Source organism: Polypterus senegalus, chromosome 12 (genome assembly GCF_016835505.1).
Source record: "Polypterus senegalus isolate Bchr_013 chromosome 12, ASM1683550v1, whole genome shotgun sequence".
Lineage (NCBI taxonomy): Eukaryota > Metazoa > Chordata > Cladistia > Polypteriformes > Polypteridae > Polypterus > Polypterus senegalus.
The window spans coordinates 72699339-72726538 of NC_053165.1; the positions used below are offsets into that span (position 1 = coordinate 72699339).

At 41.4% G+C, this 27200-nt stretch overlaps 1 protein-coding gene and 1 long non-coding RNA gene across 4 annotated transcripts in view; both read right to left on the reverse strand.

The window, feature by feature from the left end:
- LOC120541012 overlaps positions 1-3446 on the reverse strand; it is a 30760-nt gene extending 27314 nt beyond the window's left edge. Inside the window, exon 1 of one of the 2 annotated variants that reach the window (XR_005635924.1) lies at positions 3219-3446. This is a non-coding gene — a long non-coding RNA (uncharacterized LOC120541012). The remainder of the gene's footprint in view (positions 1-3218) is intronic. The other variant, XR_005635930.1, reaches the window with a different exon arrangement.
- Positions 3447-20228: 16782 nt separating this feature from the next.
- The window catches only part of dtx1 (deltex 1, E3 ubiquitin ligase), a 98455-nt gene continuing 91483 nt past the window's right edge, over positions 20229-27200 (reverse strand). For both annotated transcript variants that reach the window (XM_039772246.1, XM_039772245.1), the window contains exons 8-9: positions 24189-24278; positions 20229-22118 (exon numbers count right to left, since the gene is read on the reverse strand). In XM_039772246.1, the coding sequence (XP_039628180.1) occupies positions 21894-22118; positions 24189-24278 (315 nt within the window). In that variant the 3' untranslated portion in view covers positions 20229-21893. The remainder of the gene's footprint in view (positions 22119-24188; positions 24279-27200) is intronic.

Consider the following 27200-nt stretch of genomic DNA (forward strand, 5'->3'; position numbering starts at 1 on the left):
GCTGTGTAACGACACCACACAGCGTTCGCCATCTTAGCCTTAGTCACCACAAGTCCGTGATCTGCAGTCACGAGTGTGTTCGGGACTCAGGGTGGTGGACCATTTGGGCCTCAAGCCTGGGATTTGGGAGTGCAAAGGCCACCAGTGTCACCACAACACACAGCGCATCATCATGTTAATGTTTGTCAATAGCACAAGCCTCCCTCGAACAGAATAAACCCACTTAAACCAATTCAGGACCTCCCTGGCTTGGCATCACTCCTGGAAACAGCCATAAAGCAGGAATTATCCTTGTAAAGGATGGCATTGCCCACTCACACCCCCACAATGGTGCTCAACCTGCCATTCTGTGAAAATGCGATAGAGATAAACCCGAGGACCAAAAATCTGCACGGCAGTAACGTGCCCGCCCAAAGCACTGTGCCACCATGCCACCCTCACACTATCATGCCTGGTTAAAGGAGACCAAAACCAATCTGGCAAATGTATACAAAAACATTACATATCTTCAGACATTACTTAAAGCAGCAGGCGCACAAACACAATATGGCGTCACGCATAACAGGGCACAGACACACCAAAACCATAAAACAACAACTGCAGCCATTTAAATAAGAGAAACTGAAATACACAGCCATGCCGAGGGCACGGGAACAAAAGTCAAAACGCTGCCAATACAAATGTGAACAAAAAATGAAAAACGTGCAAAGCTAGATAAGCAGACAACCGAGTGACACACTTGTGCAAAGAAAGGCTCAAGTGGTCAATAAGAGCCCGTCTTTATAGCGCCTTTCTCGTGAGCAAAGCACAGAACACAAAAAGGTACAACAAATAAATAGAAGCGCAGAAAAAGATCAAACAATGGACACAAACTAGCAAACATCACTAAGCGCCGCACTGAGGATTAAAACGTGAAACACAAAGTCAATAAGTGGAAAAAACAAACAAAAAAAAAAGATAATAAGCAGAAAGTCTAAACAAAATAAGCCAATTTGTGCCAAAAGGCATATCAAAGCAGCCATGACCAGGACTGCCTGTGAAGGACAAACAAGCTGAGTCGGCCATTCAAGTCGCATCACTTTCTGGGTTGTGGAGGACAATGAAGAAGAACGAGCAAAACCCTCCGTGGCTACTCCTCTTATGTTCAGGTGACATCTAACACTTACAGCAGACCACCACCCGGACCCCGACTTGGAGACACTGAAAAGTAAACCCACCCGACGGCACGGCGACTCCATGTTTAGACACAACCGCACTGGTGGTTTGTCACACTTCAGATAAGCCCCCACACATAGTGGCGGTCACCCATAATAGCACGGTTCCTCCCTCGTACGGCCCCCGCCAGACACAGTAAGCAGCTCATGTCCATCGGACTGCCAACAAGACTGTTTACCAACCACTGGGTGGCGCCTTCAGACAGAACGCCTCGTGTATCTCTGCAGCCTGGAGCTCCAAACACGTGGATTCGACTGAATAGGCATTCCACAATCTACATGGACCGCCCACTGGAGCCAGAAAGTCCGTTCTTGAAGCTCCAGCTCCACATTCGGTTCCCACTTCTATGCGGTCACCACTGGTAACCAGACGCCCTGGACCACTTGTGACGTCTTATGAAAAGGTGGTCCTCTGTGCAGACTGGAGGTCTTTCTAAACAAGCACCTTCTTATACAAATCCCCCACCTCTTAAAAATCAACACGCATGTGCCATTTGGATTCGAGGTTCGCACAGACGGCATGCAAGACTTGATGCAGCTTCAAACCCCGAAAACGGCCGATCGACGCCCAAAGCACGGGGGTCACACCTAATGGGAATGTTAGTAATATTTTCCCACGGGAGCGGCGGCAGGGCGATCGACTCGGGCCGTTACTTTTCCATCGCCTTGAATCGAAACATCTTTTGTAGTGATAAACCACTATAAGGCGCTACACATGCAAAAATGTAGCTTTCTTTATTTCTATGGAACTTCAGTACAATTCAAGGAGTTGGCCGCCAGAGGGCCACAATGAGTTAGAATTGCGCATACAAGAGGGTGAGCTAAAACACTTGGAAGTCAGGCGCTCGTGTCAGTTTGTAGGGATTCGAGCTTAAGGTTGGCGAGACCGGAGCTACCAACGGGTCGTGCGAATTACCGCAGTTCAGTCTTCATAGTATAGTCATTTACTAGAATCCTGAGGTGAAGATGGTTTGCTTTCCTAACCTAGGACATTTGTTAAACTTAAAAAAAACGTTATTTCTACTAAAAAGAATTCTGGGCGGAACATTGGGGCACAGTATTCAGCGCTGCCACCTCGCAACCAGGGTGGCGCGGTTCAAGCTCCGAGTTCCCCCCGTGTATGGCCCCAGGGTGTCTGTGTTCACCCAGCGATGCGCTGGTTTTCTGGCCAAGGATTATTCGTGACTTGCACCCGATAATTACTGGGCAAACTCCAAATTCTCCATCACCCAGTTGTGCATAAGCTGATGTGCAGGCGACGACATTACATTTAAAATAGCGCTTTACTTAACCAGTGGGGAGCCACTTCAGACACTACTTGTAGGTTTGGAAGAAAAACTGGATTTTAATGCATTGACCGTAAAAACAGAACCAAAACCCGAAATAAGAAACCAATTTGAAGCCACTAATTAACCTAATTGTGTTCGTGTGCATCGCCTGAAGGGGGTGCTGCCCTACTTATATATCACACCTGCTCTCATTTGCGAAAAATCAGACTGAGCGTCAAACTCTCAGTCGGACACCACGGGATAACATTACATGGAGAGGATCGTCCATATCGTTCGTACAAATATGGGAAAGTCAAGACAAGCAAAGAACTACCAGCTTCAAATAAAAGCCCGGAGATAGATTATATATATTTTTTTTAAATAAAACAACACCTGTGGGACACGCCACACGCTGTGGACGCCTAATTTGACCTGTAGCAGGGGAATCGACGTCAGTTTGCCACTTTGTTAAATTTTGAAAGCCAATTTCTTATGATTTATGGATACAACTTAGTAATTTAAAGAAGACTCTCCATTTACAATTGCCGAAATAGTAACAAACGAGATGTACCATGCGGGAGCTCGGGGGTCACTACTTTTGAGGTACGAGCAGCGAGTTGGAATTAAACTGTCAAGACATGTCTACAGCCAGGCTTCCACAAAAATAGAAGAGTGAGGAATGAACAAGATGTAGCACCAAACTAATCATGACAAGCAAAACCCAACATGACGTTACCTTAAGTCGTAGGCGCCACCGCCCCTTCTTCGACTCGTGCTCAGGTGAGCGGGCTGACTCGCATTTCGAAAAAAGAGCTGCCTCGCGCCGTCCAATTTATTGGGTTACTGTGCAGCATCATGGGAGCTGCAACCGCTCCTGGGATTTGGAGTTTCGATGCTCGTTTCGCGTACACGTTTCGTTCAGTACGCATTCAGTTGCTTTGCAACATACAGTGGGAAGAAGTTGGAGCTTTTTTTTTTTTTATATATAAACAAACGAGCTGCGGCTGGTTTCCTATTTATTGTCTCGGGGTCGAATCCCACGCCCGGACTTTTTACGCGAAGAGTTACGCATTTCTTCGCGGGTTCACATATTTGCACATTCTAAATGTGTTGTTCTTAAACTAAGTCTGTATTGAAAAATACGATTTGTAACAGTGGGGTTCAGTTCTGGGGACCCCAAGGATGTCATCCCCCCCGTCTCATTGGACCTTAAATGGATTTCAAGTAATTAGCTCGTCTGTTTTCTTCTCATCTGTATCCAGACGAGCACAGCAGTGCATTTTTTTTACATTTATAAATTATTTTGATTTTAGCTTTAAATATATAACCCTCTTTTGTCTCTTTCCTATTAGTTTGACATTTCCTATGCCGTTTTGATTTCTTAGCCATGCTGGATATATATAATTGATGCTATTTTATGTTGCTGTGGGGCTGAAGGCAAACGGCTCCACTTATAGTTCATTTGTTTCTTATTCATTATCACCTCTTAGTAGAGCAGAAGGCCGGCCAGATAGTCTATTGGACATGTGGTAGCAATGGTGGAAACGGCTTGGTCGTCTTGTAGGTTCGCCATTTTTAGGGGTTCCATCCCAACAACAAAGACGTTAACGTTACTAAAGTAAATCTCCAATAAAAGTTTGTAGCTAACGAGTTAAGATATTACTCCACGGACGGCTAATGTAAGTATATTCTTAATCAACGATAGCGGTAATTTAGCAGCCCCCGTCTTTAAAACTGAGAGCCGTACTGTATTAGTTACGGATTACTTTACTGTTTCAAATTCGGAGAGGGCACTTTCATTTTTTTCTTTTAAATAGACTTTATATTCAGTATTTCGTCTTGTACATGTTAAATGGCTGCTCCTCAAGTAGCCATTTAAATGACCGCAAAATCAGGCGCGTGCGTGCAGCTTTAACAGACTGCGGAGCTGCGGTCCCTTAAACCTCAGGCCACACCCACCGGGAAAAAATGTGTAAATCAACAACAAATGTCTCTGAAGTAAATCGAGGAGTAACAGGGCTGTAACTTTACATTAAATCCTTCATTTTCTAACCACACATAACCGGCGCAGCGGCACCGAAAGCCCAATTTATATTTATTTAGTGCAGGAACACTGAGCACGACTGGAATCGCAAAGCGCACGCGCACTGAGTGACCAAAACACGCTTGTCTAATGATAATGTTCTGATGGCCCATCCGATCGGCGCGTCGATATTCTCCTAGTCAGCAAATGACGGTGTTTGGTCAGTGTCGCATAGCTAACAATGCCGTTGCAAAAAATGTGAAACTCTGCAAATGTAAATGAGTTGTCTCTGCTATTGCGGACATTGAAAAGAAGAAAGGAGAAGATGTTTTGGACTCATCGACAAAAGGCGGGGAATGAAGGGAGAGAGTAATATTCTCGTGAGTGGTTCACCTGCGTGATAATTAGATGCATTTCAAATATTTTCGCCCTTCGATGAGTTGTTCCGTTATATTCAGACCTTTGTTCATCATTTTGGTAACCCCATAGCTCTTTCCTGAAATTAATCATTTTGGAGAGCCGACCACCGTGTCCGCATCGCTGTTAAATTAGGAAGGCACGTGGTGAGAGGCGTGTCTCTAAATCTGACGTAATTTCCTCGCGCGCCACAAGTCAAACGACAAACCCAGCAAGCATCCTGTTCAGAGATTTCCACGTTGTTCGTGGAACTTCTGATTTCTCATCACTTCAAAGTTTTATTGGGTTTTCTGGGTGATGCGATACATATTGTAATATTATATAATGAACACTTCATGAGATGTGACTTGTAAAAATAATGTAAATATAGAGCAGTACGGCAGGGACTCTGAAATGCTTTTTTTATGGTTCACCTGCCCCCATTTGGCCCCCCATCCCAAAACCTAAGTGTCTCCCAACCCAGACACGGTCCATGCTTATGTGGGAGTGTATGGATGTGAGATTGCAGATTTCCGTGATGTAAAAAGCTTCCACTAGCCAAACTGCATCCCTACACATCACCTTCTTCATCAGCCCCCAGCCCACTCCTCCCTGAATCTACTACATTAATATTTCTTATCACAACACAACTTCCATTAAAACAATAAATAAACCAATAATGTATAAACAAAGAAGCACACATTACACACTTTGACTTTTTCAAATGATCAAATACATTTTTTTTTAATAATCAGAATTTGAAAGTGAATATTTCGGGGTTTCTCTATGTTGAGGCCCACAACAGCACGCGTCTGCATTTTCTGAAGACCAAGTCCTTGATGAGGTCCTCACATGACAGCTTCCGTGCAGGTCTGAGCTGAGGCTGGTGCCGTGCCATGGATGACCTCAAGTGTGTCGTGATGAGCGCAAGTTTGGAAAAACTGGGACGGTGGAGAAACCCGTAGATTTGGATTTACCAATTGAGTTGTTTCCTTTACACAAGTACTCACGTTAGTAATAATAAGAGTAATGGTCTGTTCCTCCATAGAACGCCCCCTTTTCCCCACCCCCAATACATCAATCAGCCCCTAAAGGACTCACCTTTGCCCATTCCTGCACTTTATCTCGCCGCAGGTGACACCTGCAGGGCGCGTCATTGTGCTTCGCGGGCTCTTCTTTATATCGCCGCCGCCGCTGCTGTTGCTGTGCAGATATCTTCACGGTGAAAGCTCCAAACTCTAAACGGCTCATTAACAGCAGCGCAGCACAGCACAGCACTCCCCCGCACCCATCACTACTAAGGATAAAGAAACAACACGAAAGACGTAATGTGAGGATAACAACGACGAACATCCCTGGGGAAGACTCGCTAGTGAATGATGTGGCTCGGGGGTCTGAGTGAAGAAGCGTTACAGAAATGAGACAAATTCAACTGAAGTCTGCAGTGAACTGAAGTTACAACTTGAAATGAGAGACGTTGGCCACTAGAGGGAGACAGAACCACACACAATCGGATGTTTTCCCTTCCGCCTTCGGAGTGACGCACTTTGGTCCAAGTTGTCTCTTATCTCCTATAAAACAGAAACCTTCACAACCTTCAAGAAGGATCTGGATGAGACATGGGGACAGCTTGGCCATTATCTAAAGAGACAAAACCCTGTCCATGGCTGGCTCCACTGCTGGTACAGACTTGGGCACACACCACGGTGAACTGGACATTTCAGAATGTCTTGGGAGATTTTTCCCATGCAGGGTGTGAACTCCCATTCTGGCATTAGCAGGGCAAGGCAAGAAGCAACCCAGAATGAGACACTGCAAATACAGAGACCCCAGTCGGTATTGTTTTAAACGGCAGTGAAATTAATAGAACATGCAGATCACCAGGAGAAGCAACTGTTCTGACCCCTGTGCCACCATGTGGCTGCTCTACAGTGGCATCTAGAAGCTTCCAATCCCACGCCAACTGCCTCTCAGTATGCAGTTTGCACAATCTGAGGTTGGCTGGGTTCAAATCCCATGCCAAGCAGGCTGAATATATGACTATGTGGAGTTTGCATGTTCTTCAAATGTCTACATGGTTCTTCCTCCTATACCTCCCAACACTGGGTAGCCATTCACACTTACCCAGTGCTGCCAGGACACATTCGGGTCGCCAATGACTCTGAATTAGACCAAGGAGAGCTGAGGGGTTCTGTGGTATGTTATTTTGACAGAGATACACATTTCACGTTTCGTAAAAGCTTAGCATTTTATTTGCTACCACTGTGATTCCATGTGGATTCAATTCTCAGCTCAGTGATGGTCATCGTGTCCTGTCCAGGTATTGGGATTGTGGAAGACGTTTAACAGATGCCAAGAGAGCCCTCGGTCCTGGGCACAGAAAGTGGATGCAACAGCTGAGCATTTGACTTTCATGCTGGTGTTGTGAATGTGAGGTGCCAACCCAAATGGTTTTTCTGGGATTCACACACACGGTTTTGACCTTTGGTGACAACACCTCCACCCAAAAAACTTTTGTAATCCTTCTGATTAAAACCTTAGCCTATTTCTTTGATTTTTAGGAAGCTTCCAAGTAGGAAGGAGTAAAGAGAAGACCGGCTGAGGAGATGCTCTGCCATCATCTAATAAAAACTGACTCCATTATTTCCCCTACAACTTGGTAGCTGGCCGAGCCTTTGTTCCTGTTTCATCATTTGTTCCAAATTACCCATCATGCTTTGTGGTGCCCACTGCCACTCCAGCCCTGTGTGTGACTTAAGTGCTGCTCTACAGCCACTTTCTGCCCAAAAAGGGTTGTCCAGAGTAGGTGTTCCTGGATAATCAGTTGTCGCTCTAAACAATTTAATTGAAATCCGATTTTTAAGGTTAACAGTCAGGCCACTTAAATCAGTGGAACTTCTCAATGACAAGACATGATTCGAACCTTGACTGTTTCACATCAACGCACAGGTCCATCCATATTTGGCTACGGAGTCGGAAAGAATACAGTGTGGCGAGCGGCTGCGGGAGGTACCCAGCCAGGGCGCCCAGAAGGACTGAAGGAGGGATTATGCCTCCTCCGGACCATGAGAGGGCAGCCACTCTGGTTGGTATTAGGACTAAGGGAACAGAACATGGAAGCTCAACCCTATAGGGGCCTGTGGTCAATGCCAGGAGGCACCCGGATGTCTGAGGAGCCCTGGCCCTCAGCACGTCTGCTGTGTCCGGGCTGTTTCCCACAACAGAAACAAAGATGAAGGTTAAGTGCTTAAAAGGAATGATGATGATAAAAGGAAAAAATAAGCTAAAGTCGCAGCAGACACCAGCAAGGCGAGCCCCCCGCCCCACCTTGAAGTAAAAAATTCGGCAAGGCTGACTTCAATCGAAGAAATCGGTAGACACTCCAAGTTGACAGCCCATCTTCTAAAATTTCTAAAACTTCCCATTTAACAGGATTATGGAGCTCGCTTCTCCAAATGCAAAGGTGCCCCATGTCGACTCCACGTGAGATCCTCAATGATCGTTCATTTCATTACAAGCATGCGGCCCTCCCAAGTCCTTCAGACGTTGCGTTGTTTACTTTTGCTTTCGCTTAGCCACCCCACGGGTTGTGTAACTGATGGCCAATCACGAGCATTAACTTGTGTTCTGTGTGTCCAAATTCCCAAATTCTTGGTCCAAATTTTCAACTGGAGTTCAGATTTTGATGCCAATCTATAATGGTGACATCAACCATGAACCTTAGCAAAAGCCGCAGTCTTATACCATTTGTTACACTTCTGTCCGTTTGTAATCAGCCATACGCACAGTTCTGTCCGCCGCCTATCCAAGGACATGAACCAACAGTGTTTGGACGCACAAAACACTGCGTAAGGCATTGTTATCAACTGCTATTTATTCTGATGGAGCCATCACAGCAAAGGTTTTCCCAATGTTTTACTGGAATGAGGTCAACTCGCATGTAGCATCATTCCCAGCTCCAACTTCTGAGGTAAATGGAATGCAGCATTATCACGCCTGTCAAGTGACACACATGTGAGATATCCTTTGTCCGTTCTGAAGGAGGGTGGTCACCGCAGCAGTAACGTCACAGTGGCCCACACCGCAAAATACACGGAATGTAACTTAAAAAGGTACAAATACACATAACAGAACTACGAGAAAAGTATTTTAAAAATTTACGTAATAATTAAAAACACACGGCTCTGTCAAGAGATGTAAAACAGCAGGCCACTGGGGCAAAAATAATGACGGGTCAGAAGGTGAAGCAAGAGTCGGGAAAATGAGCGTTAGCCAATCAGATGTCAAAATTCAACACGAGAATAAAAAAACTCTGAGACACCTGAAGACGTAATTGGGATTAGTTACACTTGGCATACAAAACATCGACCCAAATAAATGATCTGAAGTGACTTCCATGACTCGTTGTCTGCACACAATGGCAGCACTCATTACTACATAAAAGAGCATTGCAGTAACTTCAAAATAAATCATTTTCATCACACCAAAACGCGATGTGAAAAGGAAAATAATTACATATTTCAATTTCTGGAACAAATTTGTGAAAAAAACGCCTCATTATAAATGAACAGGAATGACAAAAACTTGCTAGCATTCAAAAACTTAAAACGATTACTGTGTGCCGCTGGCTTTTTGTATGTTGTGGCATTGATGATGTTACCAGATGTGACTTCCATAACCCACACCCACAACAACCACACAACACGTCATGGCACAGGGACCACAAAATGGCAGCAATTTCCACAACAAGTCACACTTTGAGCATTCACAACACTTCTGGCACAAACCCATTTCAGTCTCAGAAGACATTTCTGGTTTTGAACTCTTGCTTTGGTTCACGATTTGATTTGTGTATAAGAACCTCCACTCTGAACCAAACTCAGGTTTTTTGCTCATTCCTGCTGCTCTTGATTCCTTTTTAATCAACTTCTCTTTTCGATCAAACTAAATGTAGTGTGAGGGTCACACTGACATTACCTCTCCATTCTTCTTTGTCATCCTCGGTAGTTCAGTGCCATGTGATTCAGTCCAGGAGAGCTCCAAGTGTGGATTATTCCTGTCCGTAAAGACCACGGTAGTTGTCACAGGTGTGTCCTAGAAGTTAAACATATGACAAAAGAAGCTGGAACATAAACCAGAATTAAGCTTGCCTCCCCTACATTTACAATATCTCAACAATGGATTCTGACACAAAAGCTAAATTAGCGACAACAAAACAAGCTCTACTCAAAGCAGCAAATGAAAAGACTTCCCTTTGGTAAAATAAGAAAGTGGCAGACTGCTACAACTCCACTGGGAGAGCTCTTTATTAAATGAGCACCACAGGGAAGTCTTTTACAAACCACCAGGAATCCCTCCAGTGACGGTGATTATGGGAAACTCTGCTAATGTAAAGGAGCAGAGAAATCCCTCGCTGAATGAAGTCAGAGCAGCAGCGCAGAGTAGCAACCGTCGGCCACTGCTGATGTAGAGTTCCCCTCAAGAGAACTAAAAAAGGTAAACTGCTAAAACTACAAAGAAAATAAAATAGCACAATCACCTTTATTGAATGCAAAAGAATACTAAATTCCTCAACCAGTCCTTTCCAAATAATCATTAAAATCACTTCACTCTGTCAGATTTTACACAAAATGGCAGAAAAACTCAGCAAGTTGTCACCTGATCCAATAACAGAAGCTTCAGAATGAGGCATCAGATAGATGCCTACCAATGAAAAATGGCTGCTGTTGGAGTGTGGTGGTGGTAGATTGCTGGACTGCTGGATGCCAAGGACAAATGTGGAATCAAAAAAAAAATGTCATATAAGCAAGCTAGAAAGATTGGTGCTATCCAGGAGGTGACAGGCCTTGCAGGTGTATCGAGACCTGCCTGGCAGTATAAACTTTAGAGAGGCCCTTACACGGTACAAAGCCAGGATAACTGGGACAGAAGAATAACAGGAGACAAGAAAGTCAATGGTTGTACAAGTTCCTTGACTGGGAGATGTGGAATTGAACTTCCCGGCCAGAGTGATCCAGCCCTTTGAAGGCTACAAGGACCCAAGGGAGGAGGACAGTTCTTGAAATCTTGTTGCATGTTGCTCAGACATGAAAGCAAGAGTTTCACTTTATTCTGAAAACGTGGCAATATTGTCACCTACTATAAAGACCCCAAGAATGCAAAGGTTAGGCACAGAAAAAGTCCAAGGAGCATAAAGATGTCTCAAACGAGAACAGTAGTCCAGGGGTGAAGGGAAGAGACTGCAGTGTAGAGCAAAAAAGAGAGAAGGGGCTGCTGTGCTGTAGCCCATGACTAGTGGCCAAGAGGACCAGCCAGCAGCGTTTTGTGTTGTCTGTTGCTCTGCATTTCTCTCTTCTGTACCTTATAAAAGTATCCATTTTTGTGACATCTGTACTCCATTGTCCCCAACACCATCATGATCAACAATGTGAAACAGCACTGGTACTGGTATTGCTTGAAACATGGATCCCACACAAATACCTTGGAAACACCTGCCAGGTACAAGTAAACAAGATGAAAAGTGAAAAAGGTCATCATGAATTGGAAGTCCTCCAGCTTACAAATCTTCTTAAGTTCATTTAGGGCTAGTGGTCCGACAAAAGACACACAAACACAGTGTCAGTCAATTGTGCAGCTTGGACTTAGGAAGAAAAACAAAACCACAGTTAAACACGCGTCTTCATTTAATATAACACATATTCAAGGCCAGAAACATCGCAGGGCTCAGACATCCTATATTAACTTCATACAGGGGTTGCCCTGGGGTGGGCTGATCCTCCCATATATTATATTTTTATTAATAAAAAACTGAATTTAATATTATCTACAATATACACATGCACACATCATGAGTGATTTATATACATATATATATCTCAAACACAACTAATGGCTTCAGTCTTACCACAGCCTGCAGCAGACGTGTTCCACGTTGTCAACAAGTCCTCCCAATGGAATCACGTTATCCACGGACTGCTTTGGCAGAGGGCATACTCTCATCTGACAACTCACAAAATAAATAAATAAATAACAACAAGAAATGCAAGAAAGACGCTTTTCAGACAATCACAAGGAACACAGGGGGCTGCAGTTCTTTCTCTAATTAAATTGTTAATGAGCAGCACCTGCCTTGGGGCAGCCGAGACTCCCTAATTGGTAAACTAATTAGCTGCACAGGGAGAGCAACTCACAAATCAAACAGCAGTGGGCACGGCCAATGCCACCGTTGCCTCCACCGTCTGTTGTTCTCCAGCAGCTTGTATAAGCTTTATGAGCCAATGAGATACTTCAAAACTAAATATGTTAGGGGGCATGGAGTGAAGAAGAATAGGACAAGAGGGGGAATCAAATATACTGGGGTGTTAAGAGAAAATCCAAGAGCTCTGACAGCCATCAAGACTTCACGTCCCACTCAGCTCAACTGTAATAGTTTTGCTCATTCTGACCCCAAAGACATCAAAATTGAGCCTGGGTGCCGCAGTCAAAAAAGGCTCTATGTATACATCCACCAACTTGGACAACTTACAAACACAGAATAAACACCATCATTTAAGTAATGACTTCCACGAAAAGACACATTGAAACGGAGTTCCAAAATTCAATAATGTTAATAAAAATGCCATTGTAAAACAATAGTATACCAAGTCTTTAAACAAAATAACAAAACAAAACCGTTAACCAGAAACATCAGCATTCAAATTTAAACAGGATCATCTCCAGACAGAGGAGCAGCTTCAGCAACAGACAAACTGCTGTCACCGTCCTGCTCCACTGACAGACTGAGGAGACCCCACACTATGCGACTCTTCAGTTCCACCATGGGGTGAATGTTAACATTATACAAAGTTATTGTCTGTTATACCTGCATTGTTATCACTCTTTAATTTAATATTGTTTTTTATCAGTTTGCTCCTGCTGGAGTATGTGAATTTCCCCTTGGGATTAATAAAGTACTACGGTGGGTTGGCACCCTGCCCAGGATTGGTTCCTGCCTTGTGCCCTGTGTTGGCTGGGTTTGGCTCCGGCAGACCCCCGTGACCCTGTGTTCGGATTCAGCGGGTTAGAAAATGGATGGATGGATGGATTAATAAAGTATCTATCTATCTATCTATCTATCTATCTATCTAAATAGCTAGAAAAATATAAAGAAAAACTTGTGTAGCAAATAAAAAAAACTAAACCAAATCACAATAACCAATCATATAGCTGGGGAAAAGTGAATCTAAATGGCATACCTGAGTGTTGTAATGTGTGATGACAGCCCGGTAAAAGTCCTCTCGTCAAATCCTTCGACTCCTGGCTTGTTTTGGTGTTTTTCTTGTTCCCTACAGTTCCCAGATATCTTCACTCTATTTTATCCTGCTGAACTTCTTTTTTCTGGATGGCAGACTTGAACCACATTCAGAATACTGAACTTTAGGTGCACACTGTAGCTCCACTCTTTCCTCACTCAATCTACATCCTGACTCGTACTACTGCCTTCATGCTTTAGTTTTTGGGCTGAAACGGTGGCCATTGTTAACATGCAGCTGCCTCTAACGTCCCAGAGAGGGCTGTCAGATACACATTACATTGCAAGGGGCAAATTTGACACCAGCAGAGTTAGGTTATTTTGTAAAAACACCTTCCTTTAGATCATTTAGATGGTTGCATGCATGTGCATCATTTAACCGGGGAAGAGATGGCAGCAGGATTCACTATGGGAAGAAGGCAAGCCAAAGAAGGCAGTGTGACGCTCTGGGCAATGTTTTGCTAGGAACTCATATGGCCATTACTATGACATTAAACACCAATCTAAAGACTGATACAGACCACATAGTCCCCTTCATGGTAATGGTACTCCCTGATGGCAGTGTCCTCTTTCAGCAGGACAACACACCCTGCCACACTGCAAAAGGCTTTCAGGAATGGCTTGAGGAACATAACAAAGAGTTTAAGGTGTTGAGTTGGCCCCCAGTTTCTCCAGATCCCAATCTGATTGAGCATCTGTGCGACATGGCATGCCAGATACTATGGGACATCTTCAAAAGTCTTTTGGAGTCCATACTTCAATGGCTCAGAGTTGTTTTGGAGACATAATAATAGGCAGGTGCTTTTAATGTTGTGAATGATCAGTGTATAATGCACTAGTGAGACCATACCTGGTGTACCGAGTGCAGTTTCAGTCAGCAGAGGAGAGCAAACAAGTGGGGACTGAGAGACATGTCCAACTGGACAGGCTCAGAGAATTAACCCTGTTTATTCTCAAGTAGGGCAGATTGAGTGGGGACCTAGTCCAGGTTTTCAAAATTTTAAAGGCATTGACAAAGTACATCAAGATAATGCACTAGATATGAAGGTGACATGGGCCAAGCTATAGAATGTGAAGCCCCACCATATCCAATTCCTTGTGCAGGCTGTGTATGTGCTTTTTTCGCCTGGCAAATTTCCACACACATACATTGAAGCACATCATAAATTTTTGCTCCACTGGCAACACGATCAGGTCATTAAGCTGTTGGCGAAAACCATCAGTTAAGGGTGTTGTGTAGAGCAAACGGTATCATCCCACAAGACAACTACTTTTATCAGACCCAAGGAGCAATCTAGACTCACAGGAGGTAAGGGACTGACAAACTAGTGGTAGAAGCAGTTTAAGTTACTAAAACACATCACGGTTACCACCTTGAGACCATATATTCTCCTTGTGTCTGAATCAGCCTAGAAAGCCATCTTGCTCAAGTTAACAGTCCCCTGGGAAGATCACTCGGATGAAGTCTTTGAAAGGCATCTCACCCACCAAGTATAAGTGGCTAGTAAACAAATGCGGTGAAGACAAGTGGAGGGAAAGGTGATATTGAGGCTGGTTGCAGGGGCTTTGCAGCCAAATCTATGCAGAGTTTTCAGGACAGTGGGCATCAAAAGACAGGGGGAGGAGGAGAACAAGAGCCATCTGCAATACCACCAAAGCAGCAGAAAGCACCTCTGGATAGCTGTGGCTCAAAATAGGAGAACCATTGGGCAAGGTAGCCAACAAGCTGACTGGACACAAACAGAGGTCTGATCAGCTCTGAGTCACCTGGAGAAGTGTGTGTGATCTTAAAAGACCTGGAACACCCAGTGATATCAGGAACATCACTTAAGAGGTAGAATTCCTTATGAATCACATACACAAGGACACCAGTGGAAATTTAGGGGAAGTGCATTCAAAACTGAAGCCAAGAAAACAAACACATCACTAGGAGTTGTGGATTTAAATAACCTTTCATTTTGAGTGAATTTATCTTAACTTTTTTTTTTAACTGCATTAAAACAGAACTCTAGAATGTTTTTGTAGCTCTCGTTTTAGGTATTTGTAAATTTACTTTTACACATAAAATAGGCTATAGAAATCAATGTGGTTACTGTTAATGCCTGTTCTGTCATGAGTTAAGAAACAGATGATCTCTAATGACCTTTAAATGTCCATCGACTGCCCCCAAAACTACACCCACCTACACCCTCGCACTGTAAAATGACACCTGTTTCCTACTCTTTTCCAGATGTATTTCCAAATTTTATTTTGTGGGATCTTCCTTACAATCAGATTTGTCTTTTAAAACAAATTCCAACTTTAAATGAGAGCTCTTTACTTAATTCAGCTCTTTGCTGCTTTGGACTTCCACAGAGAGAATGGATTTAAAATTTAATTAAATTTAGAAACAAGAGCATAATTATGTACCAGGCAGTAGTTTTGGCATCTGCCCTATTATATCAAAATCATCTTTAAAATGCATGTGACATGGAATAAAGCGAGTGCATCTGTTACTGATTTGTCTTGCTCCTCTCCATGATCTGCAAGGACAATGATTTTGGAAATTAAATTCACTTTTTAGAAATTGAAAATGCTTCACATGATGTTCACAAACAAATACTCGGCTTGGCTCATTTTCTGTGGGTTTTATGGAAAAGCAACACACACACAGAGCAGGGGCATTTAAAACCTATATTGACAATGGACAAATGAATAAATGAACACCGGGGTTCAGACACAAACCTGCTTCGGATTAACAGAAAAGCTCTTGCAACTACAGCACCCCAGCACCGACACTGAGCTCTCCCAGTTTAAAAATTTTATTATTAGAGAGAATGGAAACAAAGACGCCCCAGGGCTGTCTTCCCTCTATCCAAACCACAGTCCACAGTGTCAGTTTAGTGAGTCTAAATCATTAGATATCCACGAACAAGTGTGAACAGCACATTAGGTATGGATTTGGGACATCACCAGTTGGGCAATCTCAGAAAACAAGGCTTTACACCCAACGAGCAACATGAAGCAGGCCTCCTGATACTCCAAGCTGTCCTTCAGTTTTAATCTCCTTAAAAAGGTAAGCACCAGAGGTCATTCAACAAGCAGCAAGATGAATACCTACAAGTAGTAAGTAGTCTTTCTGCATTCGGATGGATTGGCAAATGGTAACTGGAATAAATAATGAGAATGGTGATCTACAGAGAGAGGGGCAGTGTTAAACCATTAGACCCAAGTCAAACATTGTATTCCAAGCTTCAAGTTTTAGTTGCCTATAGTCTCTTCCCGTGGTAAATTATGTATGCATAAAATTCACAAGGATTTGATCTGAATAATTTTGTTTACTAATTAACCCCGAATGTTCACATAACTCCAATCAGGTTGCTGGGTCAAACACAATGGACAGAGAATGGCCAGTCAGCACAACAGATTTTCTTGGGAATGTTTATTCACAAGTAACACACAAACATGCAACACATTCAACAGCATATCGAAGTCAAGACAAGTAAATGACAAGCCCTTTGTTGTACTGGAATCTTCCAAGCCTCCTTTTTCAAGCCTCCTATATATTTTTATTATGTGAAAACACTTTTGTTTCTTATTTGCCACACATTACAAAAAAGAAGTTCTGATGGCTTTTAGAATATCTCAGTAGGAAATCCACCCAAAAGAAACATGCCCTTGAAAGAAAAAATGCAAGGGTACCTTTAATCTGTCTGAGCATGGTGTTCCCACCCATCTGTGTCTGCTCCCATGAACATGAGACACCACAAAAGACCCCCCCACCCCACTGCTACAGGCTTCCCATTGGATTAATAGATTGTTGCTCGATTTGTTATGATCTAAAAAGCCAAAAGGTAACAGTAGTGGAGGTCTCCTGCTAAAAAAATCATCCACATCAATTCTGGTCACCCAAAGGCAAAAAAAACATTCCATTAAAAACTGGCTAAGTCAGATGGGCACTATAGCATTGGGACTGGCAACACTGCCAGATCAATGTGCCTTGTACACTACTGAAAACCCCAAGTTTGGCATGTCTATCCACCAATTTGGGACTTACAAAATGTTTTGTCTTTAGAGTGCACATATACTTTTCAGCTTCATTCCATGTTTCAGGAACTTTTTTTTACAGGCTATTGCCAAGTTATTACAAATTGTGCATTAATGATGCTGCAGAGAATTAAGAGGTTAGATAAATGGTGCCAACATTAATAATATTTGCTCCGAGTGCATGTCACTGTCATCAAAGTGAAATGTTGCACAGTGGCTTTATGAGGGAAAAGCTTCTCTCAGTGATCCTTGTAAAATGGCCACTTTTGCCAAGGATGTAACCATCCATCAAGAAGTTTTGAGAAACTGAATCTAATGTTTTCAGCAGATCCCAAATGATGGGAAAATACCAATGAAATGCAAAGGTGTCATCCCACCTGCATAGTTCAAGTTCATCTTTACTCTAAATTAACATAAACCAAAACCCCAGAATATCAAATGAGATTCAAAATCTGCTGAGAAAGAAACAAAGGAAAACATTTCCAAAATGCAAGGATATAAATGCGTTATTTAGAGATATGAAGGGTTAGTAAAAGCACAACAGGCCTTCAGATAGATCTACAGTATATGTCAGTGGTGACATCTTTATTGTGGCAGACAGAACTCTTGCACATGTTTAAGAAAAAGTGCTCAGGCTTCCTGAGAGTAATATACTTTAGTATGCCACAAATATGCCAGCTGCTTAGGCATGGTGGCCTCTAAAGGAGAAAAACAGGGCACACACTGCCCATTAGTCAGTACTGCTATAGACAGTGAGCAAGCAATGAGCAGGACTGCTGCAAGCAATGTCTAAGACCCTACAAACTCATCTGTACACATTCAGGTGTTAAGCTGGTTATGTGGAAAGACAGTCAAGGCATGAACTCCAAACTGTTTCTCTTCTGTTATTGAGAAATACTGGGATAACAATACATTTTTAACCAGTGTGTGTTTGGTGATTTGTAAAGAGTTGAAAGGGTCTATAGAGATGTGAACTGGCTACCGTAAGTATTTTTTAAATGTCCTTAAGAAAGGAAAATTAATTACCTAACACATATCCATCCTCATCCTATCACCAGGCCTCTTTCTATATCAATGTGCAAAATCTGGAAGAAAGTGGGAAGCAAGCACTGGGCTCAATATTATTAGCACTTTCCAGCAAAATTAAGTGCCAAAATCAGTACTATATAAACCCTTATACCAGTTAGAAAAACTGGAATATTTGTCTCAGAGAGAAGCCAGGTTAACACACTAACAATTCTGTATGAGTAACCTGGTTGTGTGGCCAACCCCTAAACAAGGTTACTTTACTACGTTTGCCTGTGCATGTCTTTGCTTCACACACGTATCCAGCAGCCACAGGTAAAAACAGTGGAAGCATCCACAAAGATCAATTTCCTGAGGCAAAAGCTTGTGTTAATCACATTACTCCTCCTCCTGGTTGATATGTCTCAATATTTCAGAAACCAATAAATGTATGGTGATGAGCTGAACATCCAGTATTAAGCTCATCAGCACAATTCAGACAGAAGCCGACTCCATGCTTATTTTCAGATTCATGGCACTGGATTTTTAAGCTTTTCCTTTATTTTTTTTTCTTTACATTGGAGCCTAAATGGCTTTGCACATGTAAAAGTGAATTTGCAAGAGATCAGGTTTGTGCCTTCATCAGGTTACTCACCTCATCCCAGTTGTGTGTGTGCATGTAAACTCTGATTGATAGTCTTAATGCAAACCAGAAGCCCAACTCCTGGACAAACAGAAACAAAATCAATTTGATTATTCAAATAGAAGATGATCATCTGAACCACCTCAACTGGAAATAACTAGCTTACAATTTTGGAATGGTGACCATTCATTTCATTCCAATTTATTAATGTTTCAATTAATAGGAAAACCAATCTAACCCAACTACCTCCATCCATCTGGCTATTTGATACGTGTTGACAGGAGCTGGTTCGTGCATCAGGTGACCCTTTTACTTATTCTGAATGACACATGTGGGGTAAAGGTGCTGCCATTATATTGTCTATGTGCAGTCAAGGTATCATAAACTGCAGAACAAATAATATTATAATGCCTTTAGTTACAATCTATCACTTTTTAATTTATAATGAACTTTCAAGGGCTCAAAAGTATTGTATTAACGAAAGACACTGACAAGACTGCCGACTTTCACTTGTCAGGGTACTGAATGTGTTTCTTAAGAATTAGAATGCGAGACATGGTAGGGGAAAGGCGGAGGGAAAAAGAATATCTTTATGGTACTTGAGAGGTGGGCAAGTGGTTATGCCACTCATCCAGGGAAGGTTTTCTGTGCTCGTTTCCTTTTTATTTTTTCTTTCACTCCCTTATGTATGCTTTACTCATGTACAATAAATAACACCTTTTGATATCCGGACTTGTTGCCAATCATTTTAGGCATAAAGGGACAGCTGAAAGATATTTTCCATGTGTATTGCAGATATTTGTATTATGTGGTGTTATGTATTCATTCCTTTTATATGAGTTTCTATGCATCTGTTCCCTTAATTTACCTTCACTACATTTGTAAATATACATAGTGTCCGAAAAAGGAAATTCTCAGAAAAAAAAACATGAGTTTAAAGCTGATTTTTCAATAAAGGAAATACTGTAACGCTTCTGAAAGCAACTTCTATATAATGTGGGATGCTTTATCAAAGGCTCCATCTGTTTGCACCTTGAGATGACAAGTAAAAGGCTACAATATTCACACCTGAGGCCGACAAATAGCAGGGTTTCAACTGGTAAATGGGAACACACTCATTACTTTATATTACATTGTCAAAGCATGTCTAGTTGAGCATAACGATTGACTACAGTTGTGCTCTGGATTGCCCAGAGGGGACTGGGCGGTCTCTTGGTCTGGAATCCCTACAGATTTTTTTTTTTTTCCCCAGCCTCTAAAGTTTTTTTTTTTTTTCTGTCCACCCTGGCCATCGAACCTCACTTATTCTATGTTAATTAATGTTGACTTATTTTTATTTTTTATTGTGTCTTCTATTTTTCTATTCTTCATTTTTTAAAGCACTTTGAGCTACATTTTTTTTGTATGAAAATGTGCTATATAAATAAATGTTGTTGTTGTAAGGAAAAGGGGCATGTTCCCCAGCAATCATTTCCAAAGTGGAAAGGAGCTTACCCTTCACAGAATGGAGATTTCTTTTTAAGTCTACCTGCTTAGTATCTTCTTGCCAAATTAATAGGTATGTGTGGAATGGAGGATAGATTTAAGGAAACCATGCCATTAAAGTCTGTTTGTGCAACAAGGAAAGTGTTCAAGTGATTACACGCCTTATTAAAAAACAAGTGTAGGCTGTGGAGGATCAAAAGGATCAATGCAACAAGGATGTGGTTGCAAATACAACAAAACAACTTGGGGAAACAGCATTCTAGGTCCACTTAAAAGAGTTTTGAAGGTGAAGTCTTGTTGTAGTATGCATTGCAGTATTTCAATAATCAAGTCTTTTGTTTATAAACCCAAGTGCATGTTTGATGATTTCAGCACCACCATAGGTCAGAGAAGACCTCAGCCTGGCAGAGTGTCTTCAAAAGAAAAAGGCTAATGTGTTGACACTGCTTCTGTACAGTCAGTGTAACAGGCAACATTCAAGGTCAATTTAGATGAACTCTCTAAAAACAGGCATGAACTTTCTGACTGGTTGCATTCAAATCTGAATTAAGTCATAAATGTATATTTATACATTTTATTTAAAAAAAAAAAAGTCTTGAGCAGAGGAAGAAACCACCTCCAATATTGTTAGGTTTTACAGTATGCTGCATTTTTTCCTCCTTCTCTGTTGACTTAAAAAGTAGGGTTGGACAAAGAATTTTCTGCCACTGAAAGTCAACCACTGTGGTACACCGCTCTATACCGCTGGTGCAAATAAGTTTTCAGGCTTTAAGCTCTGCTTATCACTTTAACATAAATAAACCTCAAGATCCTTATATTATCTTTTCCTCCTAATCTATTTAGGGTCACAAGAAACCCAAAACGGCAACAGTTGCCTTTGAGCACAAGCCAGCTGTAAAGAAAATAAGTTATAAAACTATAGCTGAATGTACTACACCTGAATGTACTTTTAAGTTTAACTAAATCATAGAAAATGTACATCAATTATGGCATAAGCAGAGGATGAAAGCAGGGAAGTGCCCACTTAAGTCCTATCAGACAATCATATATTGTAGGTAATGGTCAGTTTCCATTACCAAACAGTCGGTCAGGAATGCCTATTTCATCCGCAATACAGCTGCCTAAGAAGAACCACTCAAGTATAAACATTTTTAGAAGTGACTGCATCATGACCGGCACGGATTGCGGTTTTCATACTGAGGTGCTCAAGTTTTTGTAACAGGCATCTCTACATAGGCAAACTTAAATTTTGTTGACTCCCTTCTGACTGCATTTTGTGAAGCTGCCTGAACAGAAACCGAAGTCTTAAACAGCATCCCCATCTATCATTAAACCATTACTGGTGCAGTTCTTTTTCCATCTGACACCACTGACTTGTCTCTGCTACTTTTTGGCACAGTGATTTGTGCCCAATGCACTAAAGCATTTTTAAAATTTGATTTCTTCAGTAAGTCACTAAAAGATTTGTTCTCCATTTGGTTCATTCTAGGAAAAAACCCATTCAGTGAGAAATTTTAAAGTGACACGAATTCCCATTTCTCCCTCAGTCCTTCAGACTTTCTTCTGTCACTCCCTGGGCAGACAGTTCGGTAAGCACATTGTCCAGATAGTTGGGGTCTGGATATCCGTGTCCAGTCAGGTTTGAGCCGAACTCTGTCTTGTGATGGATTTCATTCCAGACCACAGTGTCCGACTCCCCTGTCGTGTTAGATGTGCCAATGGTAAAAATCAGCCGGCGATCCCACGCAACAATCAAAAGTTTTAAGACCTAGTTTTAAAAAGAAACAGCAAAATAAATCTTGATATTAAAAAAGGCATTTTACAATGATCCTACAATGCCCTACCATTTTAATTATATAGGCTTTATAATTCAATGGATTTTTATAGACAATTCTTACAAAAGGTAACACAATACATTAAGGGAGCTAGATGGCAGTTACAGGATTTTTGTACAGGGCCTTGCCCATTATTAGTTATGTGACTTGACCACTATGTAAGAGTAGAGGTGATTTGGCACTCTATAGAAATAACGTTTGTATATGTAAAGATAACTCTTCTATGTTCTTAATGTCAAGGCACTGTTAATAAACAGCTTGAAAAGGCTTTGGTAATTATAAAAGCTTCCTTGTTAATAAGTGTGGTGTAAGGCCGACCGTTCATCCTGGCCAATACCCCCAAGCCGCCAGGTGGAGCCCTCCCTGCAGTATGGAGGTCCCCCGAAGACCTGCAGGGCATCATGGACATTGGAGTTTTTATACACAGCCCTGCTGGATACCATGGGGGGCCACTAGGAGACGCTGCAGGGAGGAACAATGGTTATTTGACTTACACCCCGGAAGTACGTCCGAGTCACATGGACAAGGGGAATGACGTGCTTCCAGGGTGAAGAAAAGGACTTTTTATCTGATAAAGAATCACATGGACTGGGGATTGGGAAGACATCCAGGTCAGGGAATATAAAAGGACTGTGGGAGCTCCCAGACAGCGAGCTGAGCAGGTGGGACGGTGGTTGTTTATTATTGTGTATTTTGGAGTATGAATGAGTATAGTGGAGAGGAGGGTGCTTTGTGCACTGTTGTTTATAAATAAAGTCAAATTTTGGACTTTTACCTGGTGTCTGGCATATTGGACAAGAGTTCAAGGGAACGATAGTGCCCCCTATCTGTCACATAAGCTATTGGAAATAAATGAGTCTCTTGTATCCTGCATCCTCTTATTATTTTATTAAGAACATCATTTTCTTTTTTATGTTTTGTTTCTAGAATTTTCATTCAGCACATGGTGGATGAAGTCTTTATATGGGAGTGAAGTTTGGTGGGCAAGGACAGGTTTTTATACTTTGCCATTCTCACTTGGAAATCCATGTGAATAGAGCAGCTCTGGGTCAAATATGAGCACCATTTGATAACGCATCTTGCAAGATGTCATAGCTCAGGCTTACCACCACTATCCTCACTTTCTCAAGGATGTCTTTAGATATTTCAGAACCTAATAGTCAAGTAGACTACTAGTTCCTGCAATATTCTGGCTAACTTCATGTGCTCTATGTAAAATTTAGTTCTCTATTAATTTTATGCTTTCCTTCTAATCAAATAAATTTAATGTAAATTGTGTTTGTTTTACATGCTATGGATAAGGGCAATTCCTAAATAATTAATACATCATACACTAATTACAATAAGACTGTGTGAAATAAAAACATACACTAGAGTGTGGTAAATTGCATTATATGTTGCAACAAAAATTTGTGTGCTTGTCCTCTTTCTTTTTATCTATGTCAGTATATGCTCACACAACACTACATTCACCTCTGCTTTAGGTATAAATCAGATTTTAAGTGCTCTTCTCGGCTAAATCCCACATTCTGACTGCATTCAAGGAAGTCATACTTGGGGGTCTATTTCATTGATAAGAAGTTATTCAACCAAAAATATGAATAAGCCATTCCAGGATGTAATTTGTGACTAAAAGATGGTGACCTGAAAATTTCTGTAATACTGCATCATGTGCAGATTAAAGCACAGAATTTTTTACACAACATGTATTTATACAACAATCCATTCTTGCCACTTCAAGTTGGTCTATCCCAATGAATGGTGCTCACATAGAGAGTATTTCAACCCAAGTACTGCGTAGTGAGTGTGTACATTGTACATTGCCTCCTTTTTGTTTTTATTAAATTCATGTTTATTCCTTTTTGATATTAAAAAAGCTGTATTACATTCCTTGTTTTGATAAATAGCATGCAACATTAAAAGCCAAGAGTGCATGGTATTTTGGTTAACCCTGAGCTATCTCTCATTACGTAGCCATAATAAAATCAACTCTCCCTGCTCACCTTTCTGCCTTTTTCATTATCTGGCAAGTAGCAATGTCGAGGGAATCCTCGAGCACTAAACTTCTTCCCTGGGTTTGGGTGCTCTGGTCCCTGTTCAAAGAAGAGAGAAAACACACATTAAAATCCAAATTTGACTTTAGGGATTTATTTTCTTGTTTGTCTAAGTGACTCAACATTAAAGGAGCTATATATATATATATATATTACACACACACTCACACACACAAAAGCTGTGGTCTGCCATGAAAAACACTAATAGAGACACACTACTTACATAAAAGCACTCCCTACGAATGCAGCTTAATCATCAAGTACTACATGCTATTAGTGACTGCTATAATGGAAATACACAAACTGGTTACTTTGTTCAGCTGTTCGCGAGTCATACAAACTTTGATGTATCCCCTTGAAAGCGTTTGCCATCCCCTGAATTTTACAATATAACAAAGTTGTGGCCAACAATATTGGCAGTGCTGCAGTTTTCTTTCTGAAAATATAGCAATTCTTCCTCAAAATGTAACACACTACAATATGATTGGTGTTAACATGTTTGTTTCACTTATTTGCCTTGGATGAGCACAAAAACCTTGGGGGGAAAAAGCCAAATCTAATCTTAAATAACACAGAAACCGAAAAAGGACATCAACAAAATAATGTCACCCTTGACTTAATATGTGGTGGCACACTCTTTGGAAAGACATAAGCTCAAGCACTTTCTGATGCCATGAATGCATTTCTTGCACCTCTCCGCTGGAATTTTTGACCACTTTTCTTTGGCAAAATGCTCCAGGTTTCTCAGATGTGATGGGTACTTTCTCCCAAAGGCTCTTTTCCTATTACTCCACAGGTACTTATGGGGATTTGGATCAGGACTCATTGCTGGCCACTTCATAAAAGTCCAAAACCTGTTTTTCAAACCATTTCTGATTTCATTTTTGAAGTGTCTCTTGGTTCTTGACATGCTGAAAAGACTAATGACCTTTGACAGAGACCATGCCTTTTGACACTGGGTCCCACAATGCATTCTAAAATCCCTTGGTAATCTTCAGATATCATGTTAACTATGCACAGTTTCAAGGCACCCAGTGCCAGAGGCAGCAAAGCAGCCCCAAAACATCAGTTATCCACCTACGTGTTTGATGTGTTTGAAGTTATCGATACTGTCCTTTTCTTTTAAGGCTTTTTTCTGTAAGGATGAAGATGAAATGCTTTAGAAAAAGCTCTAATGTTGTCTCATATTCCCCCAAGAGAAGTTTGGCTTGTTCAAGTGTTTTGGCAAATGCCAGCATGGCAGTGGGGTCTTGCCGAGTCTCCTACCATAGAGCCCCCTTTCATTGAGATGCTGATAGTAAGTGCAAGTTGAAACTCGTGTGCCTTGTGCCTAAAGGTCAGCCTGGAGCTGAATGGCAGTCAATCAAGGTTGTTTCTCCACAATTCACGCAATCCTTAACTGCAGACTTTCATCAATGTTTTGCTTCTTGCCATATCTGGGGAGGATGGCTACAATGCCATTAACTATTAAACTTCTTGATAACATTGCATACATTGGAAACAGGGATATGAACGTCTCTGGGGATGTAGCTGTGTAATTATTTATGGTTTTCTTCAATTTTATTTCTCACTTCTTTAGACAATTCTTTACTTTTCTGTCTTTTCCCAATGTTGAGTGTAGTACATACACACAGGCACACAAAGCACACATCAAATCACTTATTACAGGTGATTTGAAATACCAATTACAGCAGTACTACCTGCTTAAAATCCAGTCATTACTTACAACATATAAAAAGTGCTATCAATTTTGTCAACACCCTTTTTGGGGTACTGTGTGAAATGTTAATATTTGGCCTTTTCCCCAGGTGTTTTGGTGTTCCTTTAAGGCAAATAAACTAAATACTATATTTAGGCCTGGGAAAGTTTACATGCCAATTTTCGCAATTAATTTGGCCCGTTTTTCACGTTACAAAGTGTTGCATCCAGGGCTGTCAACATGGGCAATCACATCAGTTAGGGCTTTGGTCAGGGCAGCATTTTTTAACATTACGAATTAGTAATAGAAATAAGTAAACTGTGAACCTAAAGACTTACATACACATCCATTACCATATTTATATACTACCTTTACAAATTTGGAGAAATAAAATTTCAGGTAAAAGTTTCAAATTACATGTTTTACAACTCCTTGCCACATGTCAGTAGATGATACTGGTATATACTGGTACATACTCAGGCGTGGAAAAGTGTGAGGAAGGAAGTGGGGGGTGTGTTTTATGGTAGTCCTGGAACAATACTAGAGAAAAGTAACAAAGGTAAAATTTGAGCTGTCTCTTTTCATTTTTCATGTCATGTTTCTGCAAGAAGATCGAATCAATTTTCTTTCAGTGGCACTAAAACCAAAGTAAGTCTCTAGTACCTCTGTATTTAACTCGCCAGTCTGCCAGGTAGCTTACTGCCCTAATATAATGATGACTTTTTGTAAGCCAAAAAAAATCCCAAGACACACCACTATTCTACCAATCACAAAAATATAAAATCTATACACTCACTAAACTGTCCAAAGGAATGGGACTATCAGAGATGCTGGCAAAGAGAAAAAAAGAAAAAGCAGCTTGGACGTTTCCATTCACAGACGCAGCACCTACAGAACACTTTGGATGCATTTTTCCAGCTGCTTCATCCCTTTTCCCACTCATACTGACAGTCCTATAAGGCACACCTGGGTAGCTCTCATTGAGTAGTAGTTGAAAAACATTTGTTTTGAGAATACGTATAAAGTTAATGATGGTGATGAACAATTGAGGATGGCATCTGTGGAGTTTTTTAACACAAGTTTTAATGCATGCCCATTTCATTTCTATAATTTCTTATTTCTATTAAGAAATATATTATTTCTTATTCCTATTAAGTCAGTCTTTAACAGTGCATTCAAAGTCTACAGTTGTTTCGGTAATTTAGTTTTGCCTTGATACGTCTGTGCATCATATGCCATACCAGAGAATTAGTGCATTGGCT